This window comes from Zootoca vivipara, chromosome 6 (assembly GCF_963506605.1).
Source record: "Zootoca vivipara chromosome 6, rZooViv1.1, whole genome shotgun sequence".
Taxonomy (NCBI): Eukaryota; Metazoa; Chordata; class Lepidosauria; order Squamata; family Lacertidae; genus Zootoca; species Zootoca vivipara.
In genome coordinates this window covers 46,504,617-46,522,936 of record NC_083281.1, presented here as the reverse complement: position 1 = coordinate 46,522,936, position 18,320 = coordinate 46,504,617, and the positions used below count along the sequence as shown (strand labels likewise).

The window sequence follows — 18,320 nt, the reverse complement described above, 5'->3', positions numbered from 1 at the left end:
TCCCACCACTCTCAGTTGTTCTTCAGTCAGCTGAGCAGCACAAGGGGGACTGCAGGGAGAAGACCCGTCCCATCCTACAAACCTGACAGATGGACAGCAATCATTCCCTGAACAACTGACGATTTCACGTCACACTCTTCACTGCTACAGCACAATTCAATACAATTCAATACAGTTTCTCTCAATATCTTTTTACAATCCCCCTAAGGGAAGATGCTACTATGACCCGAACCAGGGGTAGGCAACCTAAAGCCTGTGGGCCGGATGCGGCCCAATCGCCTTCTCAATTCAATCCACGGACGGTCTGGGAATCAGTGTGTTTTTACATACTGTAAGTAGAATGTGTCCTTTTATTTAAAATGCATCTCTGGGTTATTTGTGGGGCCTGCCTGGTGTTTTTACATGAGTAGAATGTGTGCTTTTATTTAAAATGCATCTCTGGGTTATTTGTGGGGCCTGCCTGGTGTTTTTACATGAGTAGAATGTGTGCTTTTATTTAAAATGCATCTCTGGGTTATTTGTGGGGCATAGGAATTTGTTCAACCCCCCCCCCTCAAAATTTAGTCTGGCCCACCACATGGTCTGAGGGACAGTGGACCAGCCCAAGGCTGGAAAAGGTTGCTGAGCCCTGACCTGAACGTTGCAGATGGGGGCTGAAGCTGGGGGAAAGGGAAGCTGCTGAAAGGAGGTTCATGGTAGAGGTGTGATTTGAAACTTCCTGGTTCTTAGCTGTGTGTGTTTTGGTTACTATGCTAAATGAGCTCTCATGGAAAAAGAACACTCACCCGCCCATGGAAATCTGGCAAGCAAGCTGACTGCAAAAAAAAAAAAAAAAAAGCCAGCCTTTGGAATTCCCCACTACAGGACAGTGTTCAGGCAAAGCATTTCACAATGTTCCTCAAATACTTGGCAGCCAGCCCTACGGCATGACAAGAACTTGAATGGAGCTTGACTTAACCACACCCACAGAGTACAGGAAGTCTCATCTTAATATCTACAGTACAATGATAAGAGTCAGTTGCAAAGCTAAAGATCTCACTGGGGCTAGGAAGGAGCCTTCTTTTGACCCCTCCAGAAGTTTTGGACTGCAACTCTTAGCATTAGTCCAATGTAGCATCCAATTTCCTTTTGAATGGGTTGAGAGAAACCTGCTTTAAGTTAGCAGAAGCCTGTCTTAAAACTTGGCTTTTCCTTCATTCTCTGGTGTAAAGAAAAATATGCAAATTATTTCTGGTGGCTTTTCTGCTTTTCATTTGGCATCAGATATATTATGTTCTGGGATCCTGTTAAGACTCTGCCAATCTTAGGGTCCTGGTAGAAGATGAGAAGGAAGGAAGATTCTGCACTTAGGCAGGAAGAACCAGCTGCACAAATATAAGATGGGAGACACCTGGCTTACTAGTAGTACAGGTGAAAGGATCTAGGGGTCTTGGTGGATCACAAGCTTAACATGAGTCAACAGCAGGTATCCCCAAACTTCGGCCCTCCAGATGTTTTGAACTACAATTCCCATGATCCCTGACCACTGGTCCTGTTAGCTAGGGATTATGGGAATTATAGGCCAAAACATCTGGAGGGCCGAAGTTTGGGGATGCCTGGTCAACAGTGTGATGCAGAAGCAAAAAATGCTAATGCTATTCTAGGCTACATCAACAGAAGTATAGTGTCCAGATCAAGGGAATCCATAGTACCACTCTATTCTGCCTTAGTCCGACCACACATGGAATACTGTGTCCTGTTCTGGGTTTTCACAATTTAATAAGGATATTGACAAGCTGGAACATCAGAGGATGGCAACCAAGATGATCAAGGGTCTGGAAACCAAGGCTAATGAGGAATGGTTGAAGGAGCTGGGTATGCTTAGCCTGGAAAAGAGGAGACTGAGAAGAGAGATGATAGCCATGGAAGATGGAGCAAGCTTGTTTCCTCCTGCTCTGGAGGGCAGGACTCAAACCAATGACAAGAATGGAGATACCAACTAAACATCAGGAAGAACTTTCTGATAGTAAGAGATGTTGACAATGGAACAGTCTCCCTCAGGAGGCTGTGGACTCTCATTCACTGGAGGTTTTAAAGCAGAGGTTGGATAGACATCTGTCATGGAAGCTTTAGCTGAGATTCCTGCATTGCAGGGGGTTGGACCTTGGGGTCCCTTCCAACTCTACAATTCTATGACTTTCTCATTTTGATCTTTGTCAACATTCCTTTTGAGAACATTATATATATATATATATGAATATATGAATGATGCCTTCCTTGAAGGTGGTGTTTCTTGGTTGAATAGTCTGCCAATTCATGCCCACCCCCACAAACCCCTTCAGTACACCTTCAAAAGTTTTCACCTACAGATCACACAAAAGAGTTGCATCCTCTCCCAGTAATGCAAAATTTTCCAAAGCTGCTTCCAATTTGTTTCTGGCGCCTTTTCAAAGAACTTGCTTTGACCTACAGAGACCTTGGTTCCTAAAGGATTCCCTTTCTCCATATGCACCTAGCTGTAGCTTACAGTCCTTTGAGTAGACCCTTCTTCAAATGCCCCATTAATCTGAGGTTTGAAGGGTGGCGGGGTGGCGCAGGGGGCCTGGAACTTTGCACCCTCCCTTGAGGAGCCCCACATGCCCTAGTGACGGGCCCACCCCAACCTTAGAGGACCAGTGGCCTAATACCACACCCACTGTTCAGAAAAGGAGCCGGATGCCTGATTATCACACCAGTGACTTTTAATTTTGTCCTTTCACCCAAGAGAAGGGCCTTTTGTCCATGTTGACAGGGCAGCACCCAAGACAGCCTTGAAAGGCAGGTGTGAGATTTTGTTCCCAGACTTGCTGCACCCCGGAGTTTGCTAACACCCCTGCTAATCTGATGCTGCTCATCTGATACAGGCATGATTTCACTCCCACTTTGTTCTGATGACTTAGGGCAGAAAATGACAGAGAATCCAGCCTGGAAAAGTGCTGACATGGAAAGAAATGGCAAGGAAACCTGAAGCACCTTCTTTGCAGCTCCCTGCAAGGGGCAAATGGCAACCCACAGACTCCATCCACTAACAGAGTCCAACTAGCTGAGGTGTGCTCATTGGCTGCTAATGTTAACAATTCTCCGGTTCAGGAGTCTGCATACGAGGCACACATTCACATAAGCCTCTGCTTGGCTGTAGTAGCTCTATCAGCTGCTACAGGCATCCGGAGCCCCTCCATTCCAGCCTTCTCAGCAGTGCCAATGGTGCTCCCCTGAATATGGCCATTGGGCTGAGAGATGTTCTTGCTTTAGACCTTCCTGTGTTTAGCACAAAGGTCTGTGCAGGGTTTCTTAGTGCATCTTAGGAAACCTGCAAAGATATTCCTTCACACTTAAGAGGCACAAGTATCAAGGCACCTTGGGACCTTGGTTGCCACCTCCCCCTGCCCCAAATTTAAGCCCTCTCATGTACAGATGAAAACCTGAATGGGTCTTCATTCATCCATCAGTTACACTAAAAACGACTGAATCCTGAATAGAAGAATATGCAGGCAGCCACCAGTCCTTAGCGTGGGCTATGGGACTCCTGTGGCTCTAAGTTGCTCTTGGGATTGGGCTACCTGCCTAGAGACATCCCTGTTCAGGAGGCAAAGAAAAACAGCTGCTTTGAGCAAAAGATAATGGGAGCTAATAAGGGTGGCCCAATCGGGCTGGATGCACCAGTATGTTCTCTGAAATGAATGGAAGCCCCACAAGAGTATGGCAGCCCCATATTCATTTGTCTTGGACTCCTAGGATGTCCATGTGTGACGGCAAATGTACCTGGAGGCATCATGCAATCTCTACAGGGAAGCTGTTGTTCTGTGTGCGTTTGTAGGTCCGGGACAGACCTTCTTCTTCAGAGTAGACATTATCAATTGAGGGGGATCAGTCTGGATGAAACCCTGGGTCCCTTCTAAACCTGCAATCCTGTATCTCTGAGGCTAGAATCTATAAGAGGGAACCTGTTGGACTGGTCAAACCAGTCTCTTTGTCTATTTCTTCATGCAGTACATAGCTAAACTATGGAACTCATTTCCCCCAGGAGGAAATGCTTTAAAAGAGGATTAGACAAATTCATGGAGGAGAAAGCTATCAGTGGCTACCACCCATGATGGCTGTGCTCTGCCTCCACAGTTGGAGACAGCAATGCTTCTGAATACCAGCTGCTGGAAACCACAGGAGAAGAGAGTGCTCTTGCGCTCGAGTCCTGCTTGTAGGTTTCCCATAGGCATCTAGTTGGTCACTGTGGGAACAGGATGCTGGACTAGATGGGCCGTTGGCCTGATCCAGCAGGCTCTTCTTATGTCAAGGTAACGACCTGAACTGCTCAGCTAAGTACCCAACTTCTGCATCTTAAGTGAGTTCCGTTGTCAGAGAAATAAATGGTTGGGCCTTCCCCACCTGGCCGGCATGTAGAAGAACAATAGCTAGGTAAGTTGTTGTGTGTGAAATCAAATGGAGAAGCAAGATCTGTTGGGGTTTCAATGCTGTCAGCCTCTCCATCCAATGCATAGGTTATATATACAGTGTGTGGAAATAAAACCCATGCATCCTAAAGAAACCACAGTCTCCGCTGACCTTCGTTCCAAGGAAACCAAACCCTGGGGGAAGTGCTTGGAACTCCTGGAGCCTCTTACAACTCGGTAGCTGGGTTGGCACTTAGCAATACAGGTGCTTGTGCCTGGGTCTCAGCGCATGTAGAGTGACTGACGCATGCTAGGTGAATTGCAGGGGGTGGGGGACAGAGGAAGCCTGTAGAGCCAGGTCTGCACCCCATACCTTCTGCTTGCTACATGAAACAACTTCGCACTCCTCTGACTCAATGGAGCAACAGCAGTGAGCAACAGGAAGGACCCCTGAGCCAGCAATTGCTGCCGTATTTACAATTCACAAGCCCATGAAAACTGTATTAACTATTAGGAAAAGGTGCTCTCAAGGGGTGGGGGCGGGGGCTGTCAAAGGTAGAGCACTTTCAAGTCTCATCTTATTAGCAACTGGAACTGTAGTTAATATTCACTGTAAACACACCAGTCAGATGCGATAATAGAGACTCGCTAGCTAGGAACACATATGCAGCTGCCTCCGTAGCTCAGCCTGAAAACAACACTTAAAAATTGCAATCCTCAGAGGCAGAAGTTCTCAAAGTATATATTTGGAAGCGGTCCCGCCGAAATCTGAGGATCGACAACTTCCTGTGTGGTTTGCACTGTTCTGCCTCCCAGCCAACACAAAAATACTTCTGTAGTCCTCTGGTCTCAGCGTTTTTTAATTCTCTCTTGCACTTTTAAGTACAGGCAAAACAAATGTGGTGTAGTGGTTAGAGTCCCAGGCTAGGATCTCGGAGACCAGGGTTCAAATCCCCATTTGGCTATGAGGTGACCAAATGGGGTCACCTAAACTACCTCACAAGATCATTGTGAGGATTAATTGGTGTGTGTGCTTGATGAAGCATGTAAGCCACCTTGCACTCCTTGGAGAAAAAGGTAGGATATAAATGCAACAAACAAACAAACAAACAAACAAACAAAAAATTCCTTCCAGTAGCACCCTAGAGACCAACTAAGTTCGTCATAGGTATGAGCTTTCGTGTGCATGCACACTTCTTCAGATACTTCAGATACTCATATGGATCATTGGAGCCACGGAGAACCAGCACAGCTTGGCTCCCTGCCTGGGGCAACCCAATTCTGTGTGGAGACAGGTGACTTCCAAAACAATGAAAAATAGCCGAGCTGTTTTTATTTGGGGGGGGGCACTTATCTGACTTTGGAAGTCCCACACTCACCGTCCTCTCCCTCCCTTTCAGCAAACTCGGCTCCTCTGATTCCCCACAAAGCCCCTCCTCTGTAAAGGCCCCTTACCCATCTGGGCTGGTGGTGGGAGCAGCAGTAGCAGCCCTCAGGTCACTCTGCAGTTAAGAGGCAAGGAGGAAGGTCTCTCATTCTACCCCTCCCTCAGTGTTCTTGGGAAATGTAGCTCTGGGAAAGCAGTCCAGGGTGCTGGAGGGGGAGTATCATTGGCCTGACTAGCTGGATATAAAATTTCCACCACTTCTAAGGTATAACCGCATGTCCTCTTTTTGCATTGTTCAACTCTCTAATGTTTCAGAAACTACTGGCTGCCAATTAGCTACTGGACTGGCTTCAAAGTGCTGGCATAGACTGGGACCTTGATGCCTCAATGATTGCCTCACTCCTTATATATCCAATGGATAACCGCTTTCTGCATGATCCTACTGCAGATACCATCTCTCTAGGACAATGGTTCTCAAAGGGTGCAGCATGTCACATTGGTGGGTCAGGAAGATTCAAGGACAATCAAGGAAACATTTAAACATTTCAGTGTAGCATAGCATAGCGTAGCGTAGCATAAGATAATATAGTATCAAAATTAAAAAAATTATTTGCAGAATATGGTTAGGTACCTTTTCAAAATGAGAGCAAGGAACATCAAGTGATACTGAGGACAATCCTAGCTGTGATCCAGAATTGCCATTCAAACAGAGTGCTGGAGAAGACTCGTTTAATTCAACACCAGTAGCAGGCCCAAGCAAACCTCCCAAAAAGAAAGTTGGTCAACAATATGCGGAGAAAGTTGGTCAACAATATGCGGAGAGCTATTTGAGTCTCAGTTTCATGTGAAAATGTCCCTCAGCCTACGTGTTTGATCTGTGCTGAGAAGCTTTCCAATTCCAATATGGCCCCAAACAATATGAAAATACACCTGTTGTTAAAACATGGAAATCTGGCAAATATTTCACCAATAGTTTGAAAGACTTTTGGAACAGCAGAAATGCCAGCTCATATACATATGAGTAAAAGTCTCAGATAAGATGTAAATTATATCTTACCAAGTGGCTGACTTGATTGCTCAACAGACAAAACTACTGTACATAACAGTAATAGCTGAAAAATTGATTAAGCCTGCCTGCAGCTTGATTGTGGAAAAAATTGTTTGGTGATGATGCTGAATGACAAGTTATGGAAATTCCTTTTGTCTAATGAGACAATTTGCAGAAGAATAGTTGATATGTCAGCTAATATTGAGAAGTGTGTTTCCAAAAGTATGAGGAATTCTGAATTTGCCATTCAAGTTTATGAATCTACTGGCACAATTAGAAAAGCACAATTGCTTGCCTCTATCAGATTCACTCACAATGATGAAATAATTACACAGTTCCTGCTTTGCAATGAGCTAGCAAAACATACCAGAGGACAATATATTTTCCAACCCTTGTCTGAGTATTTGGGGGAAAGAAAAAAAAGATTTCATGGGATTCTTGTACTGGAATTTGTACGGATGGAGCAGTGTGTATGACAGGGAATGTGAGAGGCTTGGTGGCACTCATCAAACAGAAAAATCCAGATGTAATATCAATATGTGGGACAAGAAGCTACAGTTAGAACTGGATATGGAACAACTGATTGGTTCAAAATTGGGAAAGGAGTATGACAAGGCTGTATATTGTCTCCCTGCTTATTTAACTTATATGCAGAATTCATCATGTGAAAGGCTGGACTGGATGAATCCCAAGCCGGAATTAAGATTGCCAGAAGAAATATCAACAACCTCAGATATGCTGATGGCACAACCTTGATGGCAGAAAGTGAGGAGGAATTAAAGAACCTTTTAATGAGGGTGAAAGAGGAGAGTGCAAAATGTGGTCTGAATCTCAACATCAAAAAAACTAAGATCATGGCCACTGGTCCCATCACCTCCTGGCAAATAGAAGGGGAAGAAATGGAGGCAGTGAGAGATTTTACTTTCTTGGGTTCCATGATCACTGCAGATGGTGACAGCAGTCATGAAATTAAAAGATGCCTGCTTCTTGGGAGAAAAGCAATGACAAACCTAGACAGCATCTTAAAAAGCAGAGACATCAACTTGCCGACCAAGGGCGTACCCACCGCGGGGCAGGGAGGGGCCGCTGCCCTACTCTAGAGGCAGGGCCGGTCGGGCAGCTGCGGGCAAGAGTGGCGCTGCCGGCGGGGCTGGTGGGCAGAGGCGGAGGACAGCCCAGCGGAGCGCGAGTTCGGCACCCGCAGCAGTCTCTTGTGCCCGAGCCGTGCGGAGTCCACACAGCCGCGCTGTGTGGGAGGGGGCAAGGGCTGACGCTCCCGACGTTCGGTAGACCTTTGCGCATGCGCAAAGCGGGGCGCATGCGCACAGCGCGGCTGTGGACTCCGGCGGCCGCCGTGCAGGGCGCATGCGCACAGCGCGGCTGTGCTCAAAGGTCTCCCGAACGTCGGGAATCGTTCAGCGCCTGCCAGACCGCTGCAGCAACGGAGCCTCGGATAGCTTCGCGGAGGCCGGGGCTTTGCTCCAGACCTCCACGGAGGCCCCGATCCAAGCCTGGTTCCCTTCTCTCCCCCCCCCCCGCCCACCCCCAGACTTCCCTCTTCTCCTCTAGGCGGCCGCTGGTTTTCTCCCCTTCGCCGCCGTCGCTTCAGGTTTATTTTGATTTCACCTGGGCTCTGTAGCCCCGCCCACATTCCCACTTTGTGGCCCCTCCCCTCCCGTGCCTTGGCCCCGCCCCTTGCCCCCCCTAGTTTTGATCCTGGGTACGCCCCTGTTGCCGACCAAGGTCCGTATTGTTAAAGCTATGGTTTTCCCAGTAGTAATGTATGGAAGTGAGAGCTGGACCATAAAGAAGGCTGATCGCCGAAGAATTGGTGCTTTTGAATTATGGTGCTGGAGGAGACTCTTGAGAGTCCCATGGACTGCTAGAAGATCAAACCTATCCATTCTGAAGGAAATCAGACCTGAGTGCTCAGTGGAAGGACAGATCGTGAAGCTGAGGCTCCCTGAAAAAGACCCTGATGTTGGGAAAGATGGAGGGCACAAGGAGAAGGGGACGACAGAGGAGGAGATGGTTGGACAGTGTTCTCGAAGCTACCAACATGAGTCTGACCAAACTGCAGAAGACAGTGGAAGACAGGAATGCCTGGCGTGCTCTGGTCCATGGGATCATAAAGAGTCGGACACGACTAAACGGCTAAACAACAACAACATCAATTCACTGGTTTGTTTTTTTTTTACACAGAGAGGCATTAACCACCAAGAGCTTTCTAGCTGATTAGAAGTTGCTTCTAGCTCAGGGTATGCACATTCTGAATTCCATCAAAGCAAAAACACTAAAAAAAAAGGTAGTATGTGGCCAGCTTCTGGTGCTTCTTTTTAATTGTTGTTAGATCCTGATAAACAAGCTAAAAATGAGTAAGTAAAATTGGCTTAGAAAAACTGATCCTGCCTGGGGCTTTGCCCATCCACTTCCCTTTCCCTTTCTGGCATCTATGACAACTAGTGGGCCTGTTTCTTAAGCTGTTGCATCTGCAGCCTAGTGTCCGACAAGCACCTTAAAGAACAGAAAGGGCACCCTCTGCCAGAGCATGCAAGCTCCTGTCACTCCAACAACATCAGACCCAAGGAAGCCGAACACAAGTCGGGCTTGGCAAAGCACAGTCCCTTTAACAATAACACCAGCAACATCTGGGTCATGTGCAGACAAAACCCCACAGTTCCCTAACTATGTTTAGAAACCCTGTTCTAATCTGGTTTACAGCTAACTACGGCTAACCTTAACATTGGTGCATACCGAGAGTAAACCACAGTTAGTCCCCAAAACTGAAAGGGAGAGGATGGAAAGGGGAGGAGACCACAGACCCATGCAGCCAGCGTTTTTCCAGCCTCAGCATGGTGGGGGACAGTACACCAGAGAATACAAACTCACTCTGAAATAAATGGCTTAATAAGAGAACAAACTGATTACAGGTTTCTGGCCTGTCTTACCTTAAAGTCTTCTGGGAGCAGCAGTTTCGACGTTCTTAAGAAGCTTAAGATGTATCTGAAAATTTCACCATCTCGATCAATGAAATAATGTTGTTTTAAACTGTCCAACACAATAGGTTCTGTGCCATTAAACAGCCGGCTTATTCTGGGAGGGGGAGAAAAAGGAAAAGGGGTAGGCACAAAATGGGAGTGGAAGGTCACATGATCTTGCGAGAATCACAGAATCTTAGACAGTAGTTTAGCAGATCTGTTGCTGAATCTCAGAAGGCTCTTTTATGGTCACCTGGCCCACCCTTTGCCACCAGGGTTCCTTTGTGATATTTTGGATGCTGGACCTGACGAGAATTATGGTCCAAAGCACGTGAGGGGCACTAGGCTGGCAAAGGATGGCCTAGTCCTACCTCAAACTCCAAGTCAGGAGCTGACAGAAATAGAGTTCACAATGCACAGTAAACTGTGTATAGCACACTCCCCCATTTAACCAACATTATCTTTATTATGGTGAGTTCATGATTAGGGTAACCCCAAAGATTAACCCAAATTTCCCACAAGGGGAAGGCCACCTGTTACCCACAAAATTATGATTATTATTTTTAGTAGTGGTGGTAGTAGTAGTAGTAGTAGTAAGATCACAGGGCAATTCACGATATAAAAATACAAATTAAAACCATAAAATATTATAATAAAACAAAAACAAAACAATACCCCCCCTTCCACAGACAGCATAGAATATTAATCAGCCAAATGCCTGGTTGAAGAGAAATGTTTTCGCCTAAAGATATGTAATGAAGGTGCCAGGAGAGCCTCCCTGGGGAAAGCATTCCATAAAAGGGGAGCCACTGCAGAAAAGGCCTGCCAACCTCTGGACCTCTCATGGGGGAGGCACCTGAATAAGAGCCTCAGATGATGATCACAGAGTCTCTGGGTCAATTCATATGGGGAGAGGTGGTCCTTGAGGTATTGAGGTCCTCAGCTGTTTAAGGCTTTACAGGTAAAAACCAGCACTTTGAATTAGGCCCGGAAACTAACTGGCAGCCAGTGCAGTCGGTTCAGGATCAACACAATATGCTCAAACTGTCATGACCCAGTGAGCAACCTGGCCGCCAAATTCTGCACCACAGCCATGACCCAGACAGCCCCAAAGTATTCACTTTTGCAAAAGCACACCCTCAAAGAATCTGTCATCCTCTCCTGTCAGTCGCGCTGTTGCAAAGCGTGCTTCGAATCCTAAAAAGAGCCCTCTTCTCAGACTACACTGCCTTCCTTGCAGAAGGAATCCCTCTAGCTCCTTCTCTTTCCCCTCCTAATTTGCTTGCATCTCTCAGGAACCACAAAGGTCCCACCAGAATCGCTAGAGTTTGGGTGTGATTTTTCCACTCGGGTAGTTTGGGGACAGGCAGCTGCCTGCCTCCCTGCATGGCCCAGATCGGAAAAGGCTCTTTTTGATGTTGCGCTGGTCTCCCACTTCATGTATAATTTTCTTTCCACTATCGCTCCTAAACCTGGTGTTTCCAGTTCCTTCTAATTTAGTAATCATCTGCAGATTTCATTAGTGTGCCATCTACTCTCTTCTGGATTAATTACAGAGATAGCTGAAGTTGCTGGAGCTCACACAATTCCCTGCTGAACGCCAACGGAAGGTCGCACCCTTCTCTGGCACCCACCCTTTGTGGCTGGTCACTCCCTGCCTTGTTTACAGATCCACCACCGCAGCATTGAGGCAGGTGACACAGGTACATGGAACTGTTTGGCATTTGAATTAATTAAGTACTTGCCCAATATGTATTTGTAAATCCCAGTGCACGGTATATTTCTCTCCTGCTCCCCCTCTCCTCTCCTCGCCACCACAACCACTAAGCCACAGCTATTATGAAACGGTATCCAAATGAAGCAACTCACTTTAGGAATACAGGTGGCGACTATTTTTTACGTGCCTAATAGATGTGTGACCGCTAACGGGTAGGTACCTTTGGACCTGGAAGAGGGCAGAATGGGATGGGCTTAAGTGCATGGTAGCCAGGGGCGGAACCTGCACAGAAAATGTTTGCCGCCTGTATAGAATGTCAGGCACATTCATATGATACACGGAACACGGGTACGAGTTTGCCCAGCTCGGAATTGTCATTCTCCAGAGTTCCAGACAAGATTCACTCCCAGCCCTATCTGAAGATGCAGGGGATTGAACCTGGGGGGTTGTGCATACAAAGCGGTTGCTCTGCCACGAAGCTACAGCCCTTCCGCAGCTCGGTGGCAATTTCTCCCCTTACACAAGCTGGGGTCAGCAATTGCTATCACCCTGGAACGTGGGCAGCTCCACACTCGGCACGCTGGCCTTCCGTCACAACAGCTTGTGTGGATGGCTTGCCTGTGACTTGCATTCACAACCCCAGGAACGTTGGAGTTCCCAGCATGCACACGCAGGTTTCAAGACGAGGATTATGTCCCCAGCGCTTGATGTGCTGCCTACAGAGAATGTTTCTGGAGCCATCCTTATTTTCTCAAGATCGCTTGCTTTCTGTCTGTTTCTCAGCTCAGGGGAAGCCCTTAGGCCAGGGGTCCCCAAACTACGGCCCCCGGGCCGGATGCGGCCCAATCGGCCTTCCAATCCGGCCCGCGACGACTCCCGCCGCCCGCTGCCGCCGCCCGCTCTCACGGCGCGCGGCGCAGCGACGATCTAAAAAATCGGCAAAAAATCGCCGAAAATCCTTTGTGCGCATGCGTATGGGCCTCTCCCGACCCGGAAGAGGTCATTTCTGGTGCACTTCCGGGGCGGGGGAGGCCCATACGCATGCGCACAAGCGATTTTTTTCCCGCCCGTGTGCGTGTGCGCATGCGCACGGGCGCGCCCTCCCCCGCCCTCCGGCCCGCTGCGCGCGCACTCCCCTGCCCTCCGGCCCACCGCGCGGTCGGCGCGGCGGGCACCGGCCCGCCGCGCAGAAAGTCTGGGGACCCCTGCCTTAGGCCATAGGTCTATTGCTCTGATGATTTGGGGCGACATTCACAAAACACAAAACAAAATAAAACAGCATTATTTTTTAGGGAAAGAACTTAACCAACAAATGATTTTCACATTCAGAAATATCCGAGAAGTACTTTGCACCCCCAAAGCCGCTTCTCTGTTGTTTTAGCAACCTGAAGACTGAACTCCAGCCTCCTTTTAGATCAGGGGTGGCCAACTCCCAAGAGAATGCAATATACTCACAGAGTTAAAAACTGGCAGTGATCTACCCCCTTTTTGGGGTTCAGGTCAAAGTTGTTGAGTTTTTTCAGGGAGGAGGTAAAATGTTGAGCTTTTTTTAGGGGAGCCACAGTTGTTCAGCTTCTTTGGGGGGAGCCAATGATCTACCAGTGATCTACCGTAGACATCCAGTGATCTACGGTAGATCACGATTTACCTGTTGGACATGCCTGTCTTAGATCATGGTTCTCAAAGGGTGTGGCAAGAGAGGATGGCAAGTGTGGAGGGAAGATTCAAAGACAGATTCAAAGAAACATTTAAATATTTCAGTGTAGAACCTCACACCTTGCATTGAATTTATATATACATATGTAAAGGTATATATGTCAGAGGCTCGTTTATAATTATATTTTGGGAGTGATTCATGTTCATATGTAGTTGCATTGTTTTCTACTTTCTGGATGTCCTATGATCATATAATAAAGTAGCTATTGCTATGTTATAAATCAACTGTTATGAGTTGTTGCTTTTTGTTTTCCAATGTATCTCTTACCAATAATAATAAAAAGGTGTGGTGCAAGAAACTCTTTATTCTGAAAGTGTAGCCCAGAGAAAAAAGTTTGAGAACCACTGCCTTAGGTCTTGGGAGTCAGGAAAGGGTTAACTGCATCTGGGCACTCTGTGCATAACTGGAGCTGGAATTCCACTGACTCTTTCTTCCTTTTGGTTAAAACTGGAATCAATTAGTGGGGGATACACTGATAAGACTTGTGCTCAATCTTGTACTGAATTAATTGAGCAATGCTGTAGCTTTCAAGAACATTTACAGTAGTGATGAAAGTAGATTAGATGTTTGCTGGGACTCCCATAAAGTTACGACTTTAATTATGAATGTGGGCGAGCTGTTTTGCTGGTGTTCTGTGCCTGCCTTTTCCTGCCTCCTTTTGCCCTGCATCTCCAGATGTTTCCTTCCTCCTGATTTTTCTTCAAGGCAACCTACTGACTGATTGCACACAGCCTGAAAATGGGGGAAGGCCAGTGTTTTTTGTTTTTCTGGAAAAAAAGGTGTGTGTGTGTGTGTGTGTGTGAACTCACCATCAAGTTTGCTTGTTTATTGCTGGCCCAGTCACAGTGCTACTCCCCACCTGCCGGGCAGTGGCTAAATTCAAGACGTGATTAATAAACTCAAGCAGACAATGATCTGGATTAGAAATGGCCACAACTTGATTGATTAAAGCTATAGGTGGATTTTTTGCTGAGGCATTGGGTAAGGGAACTCCGTCTATACCAATGACAAACTTTGTTGTTGTTTAGTCGTGTCCGACTCTTCGTGACCCCATGGACCATAACACGCCAAACTTAGCATGACAAACTTAGTTGGTCTCTAAGGTGCTACTGGAAGAAAATTATTTTGTTTTTGTTTTATTTTGTTTCGACTATACCAGACCAACACGGCTACCTACCTGTAACTCAGTCTACGGTATATCTGTTCCAGCACCCCCCCCCCCAAAATAATATTTAATTTAAAAAGGTAAGGGAACTCAGTTCCGCCGAATTCCTGCCCCCCCCCCAAAAAACCCTGAGCAAGGACACTCAGAAAGTGACAGGCTTCACCTTCTGCATGGACTAATGGCTGAAAGCTTTCCAGTTACCGGTATGTCATTATTGGGTGGACAGGAAACTTATTTTTTATTTAGTTATTTTCTTACGTTTTCTTACACTTTCCTACCTTTCTTCCAGCATGGACCTCAGGAGGGTCTCAGGCAGCCTCCCACCCAGGCACTGACCAATCGAGATCTACTTAGCTTCAGCAAGGTGATGGCCTCAGACCAAAAACCCTATAACCAAACAGGGCAAACTGGAAGTTCACACCTGTGGGCATTATATCATCTTTAGTGGCGATTCCTGCAAGGAAGGGGGGTGGATTAGATGACTCTTTGAGTCCTTCCCAACTCTACAATTCTATGAATTCGGTTTCACTGCAAAAAATCCTCAACCATGTGCTGAAGAACGAGTAAAACTTAAGTATTCTGTCTACTTATTTCTAAATTTTTATTATTTTTAGCCCAGCCTTTTAGGGCCGAGCTCTCACCAGGCAACTTTCAAAGTAAATTAGGATTAAGAACATTGGAATCAAAATAATCTCAAAACACAGAAGAACTGGAAGAAGAAGAAAAATCAAGCCAAAGCTTGGCAGTGGAACAAGAATGTCAGGGCTGATCGAAACACTACCTAAGTAGAAATGAAGCCCACCCCAAAGGTGGAAGGGGAACTCTAATGATACAGCACCACCACTGAGAATGCCCTGCCCCAGATCCCTGCTAACTCAGTATTAAAGCCTCAGTCTAGCAGCCACGGGCGACCAGAAATTTCACGCAGGTGAGCTCAATCATCCTCACTTCAACCCCCATATCTGTGATCATCAGTTATTTCCAAAAACCTTTAACGATCCTCAGTTACAAGTTAGTAGGCATGGATAGTCCTTTCCTCCATGAATTTGTTTCATTCTCTTAAACCCATCCAAGCTGGTGTCTATTAATGCCTCCTGCGGGAGTGATTTCCACAGTTTAACTGTGCACTGAGTGATGCTGTGGTTGCCTCTTGCATTGCAGATTCTGCAGTCACCCCTAGGGAACCCCACCTTTTCTTCCTGTCCTCCTGAATATCTGAAGACAAAAGAGAGCCACGGTTGAACTTCTACCACTAATAATGGGTTTTTATAACAATATAATCTGGCAGGATCCACCGGGGACATCTCTTCTTTCTCATATTGCCTACGTCGCCGATCAGGTTTGTGCTTCTCCATAGAGAGGTCATCCCCCCCAAAAAAGTGACCAATAATTACAGCCGAAGTTGAGTTAGCAAACATATGGGGAAATGTTGTATGTTCCCATTCAGTAGATTGGTTGGGCACGCTCCTTTTGGCGTTTAGATAGATACCTTTGGCCAAATTCCATCCAGGATATAAAACTGCAAGCATAATAAGCAACCATTATGAAAAGTTTGCAAATGACGAGAACAGAGGACAAAGTATTCCCATTCTTAATATGCACTTTTTGAGTGGGATAATTTAAGAGGCAAAGTATTTTGGATACAAAATTGCAAGTTATTTGATGGGTTGAATTCTGCCACAAAGAATGGACTTTATGATTTATGGCAAACTTTTCGTGTATGTAAGCTAGGTTGCAGATTGTTGGAATATACGATAACGCTTGCAACTGCAAAGTAGCCAGCAGGATATAGATGTAAAATCAAATCCAGACGGCCTCAGCTGCCAAAGAAGCTACAGAGAGTAAGATTTAGGGGGGAAAACCACATGTGGGCGTGTGGAATTGTATGCCTTCAATGCTATGGAGATAGGAAGTAGGAAAAGGGAATCTTTACAGAACTGTTTGATCTGAAAGGGTTGGAAGATATGGCCCCAGTTCTCTAACTAGCAATGGGTAAAACACACACAATAAACCCTACTTCCTGAACCTCAGTTTATCTGATCGTGGCTATATAAGGTTAGGATTATCAGAGAGGAACTCAGGGCTGCATTTATGCAGCAATTGGCCAAGAATCCAATATCCAAAGAACTCTCACTTTTGATTTTAAAATACAAAGTCTTAAGCCCTTACAGTTGTGAAGGTGGTAATTTAAAATGTGGGGTCAATGCCTGCTTGGAACCTCCGGAGCCAGAGATGGGCCTGAAAATGATTTCTAGTGATCGGGGGAAATAATTCATGGCCCAGCCTACTGCCCCCTGCAAAGACTAACAAATTGGGGATAAATTAAGTAGATAATAACTGCAGAGCAATTATGCAAAACTGAGAGAGATTGCACACATGTTTTCAACTTGACTTGCCAGTGTGCAAAGGTTTTAATTTAATGTTGTTTATTTTGGGAATTTATATGCCACTCATTACAATGCAATCTCAGCAGTTGTGTGAATGGCCATATTAATAGCACCACTCAATGAAAGTCAGAGAGGTGAAGTTTTATTACTTGGTAAGTGTCTCTGGAAGCTGATTGGCGTTTGGGGCAGGCCTTACTCAGAAGTAATGCAGACTCTTCTTATGTTCAAGCAGTCACCTGGTGACTGTTTTAGGGGTGCCGAGCAATGAATCAGTGTGTGCTCAGACAGGTATACCCCCCTACCCGAATCTGATATAGCCCTGAGGCTGTAGTGTCACACCTCTAAAGTCATGCTATATTGAGGGTAGGAAAATATTTTGTGCTGGCCGTGCAGACCCATCACTTCGACATTTATGGCTACTAGCCTCCACAATCGAAGGCAGGGATGCTTCAGAATATCAGCTGCTGAAAATTGCAGCAGGAGACAGTACTCCTGTGAAACATGGATGCTGGATGAGATCGCCCATTGGCCTGATCCAGCAGGCTTTCCTTAGGTTCTTTTGTCTACACCAGAATTATAACAAGAAAATCCTTTGATGACATCACAATTTCACTTGCCAGACAAAACGTAGGACAAATATGCATTCCTAAACTCCAGCACCACCTCTGTGGGGTAGGTGGGTGCCTAGAAATGTTTCAGCTCTCCCTGATGTGTCAGGAAAAGGCAACCCTAAATCCCCCATTCCTTTCTGGTCCTCCCCTTGTGCCCCCACCCCAATAGCCTGCTCAGATTGCTGACTTCTACTAGCAGCTTCTCAGTTGGCTGGAACGGCAGCAGTGTTTAAGTCTGCGTCTCGGGAAGAGAGCACCGAGAACATTAATTTTGGCAATTAATATTTAACTGCTCCGTAATATTTGTGCTATTTATAATTTATCTGTTTACACTCATTAAAAATGGATGCTGTAGACAGTTCCCTTGCCCCGTGTCAAATTGTTTCGTAATTGTGCATTTATGGAAAATATGCCCTGAAAGGTGTCCTTTTGGATTCTTATTTGTCTGGGCGCCCCGAGCGCAGGGCTCTCGCATAGCTCTGTCGCTCCACTTTCCCCCTGCTCCGCGGTGCTTTTCTCCACACTCCGGCTGTTTGATCCCAGACACAACAGGAAGGGCAAAGCGAAGTTGACAAGATCTCTGAGGCCTTCTCGGCACTTGATATGGAGTCTGTCAATTGTGCTTTGCTCTTCGGCTCAGACGTGGAGCTCAAGCGGCAGAGGTAGGAAATCAGGACACCGCCAAGCTGGAAAGAAGATCTCAGTGGGAGGGAAACTGCACCCCCCCCCAAGCCAGGGAAAAGAAATGCAGGGGGCTTTTCCCCATTGTTTCCTGAGAGCCACACAAGGCTGGTCCAACAGCGATATCATGCTTCTTCTTCTTCTTCTTCTTCTTCTTCTTCTTCTTCTTCTTCTTCTTCTTCTTCTTCTTCTTCTTCTTCTTCTTCTTCTTCTTCATCTTCGT

At 46.3% G+C, this 18,320-nt stretch overlaps 1 protein-coding gene across 1 annotated transcript in view; it reads right to left on the bottom strand.

Annotated features, from left to right (window-relative positions):
- KCTD15 (potassium channel tetramerization domain containing 15) overlaps positions 1–18,320 on the bottom strand; it is a 72,357-nt gene that overhangs the window by 10,659 nt on the left and 43,378 nt on the right. The window contains exon 3 of the mRNA XM_035120478.2: positions 9,790–9,934. Coding sequence (XP_034976369.1) covers positions 9,790–9,934 — 145 coding nt within the window. The remainder of the gene's footprint in view (positions 1–9,789; positions 9,935–18,320) is intronic.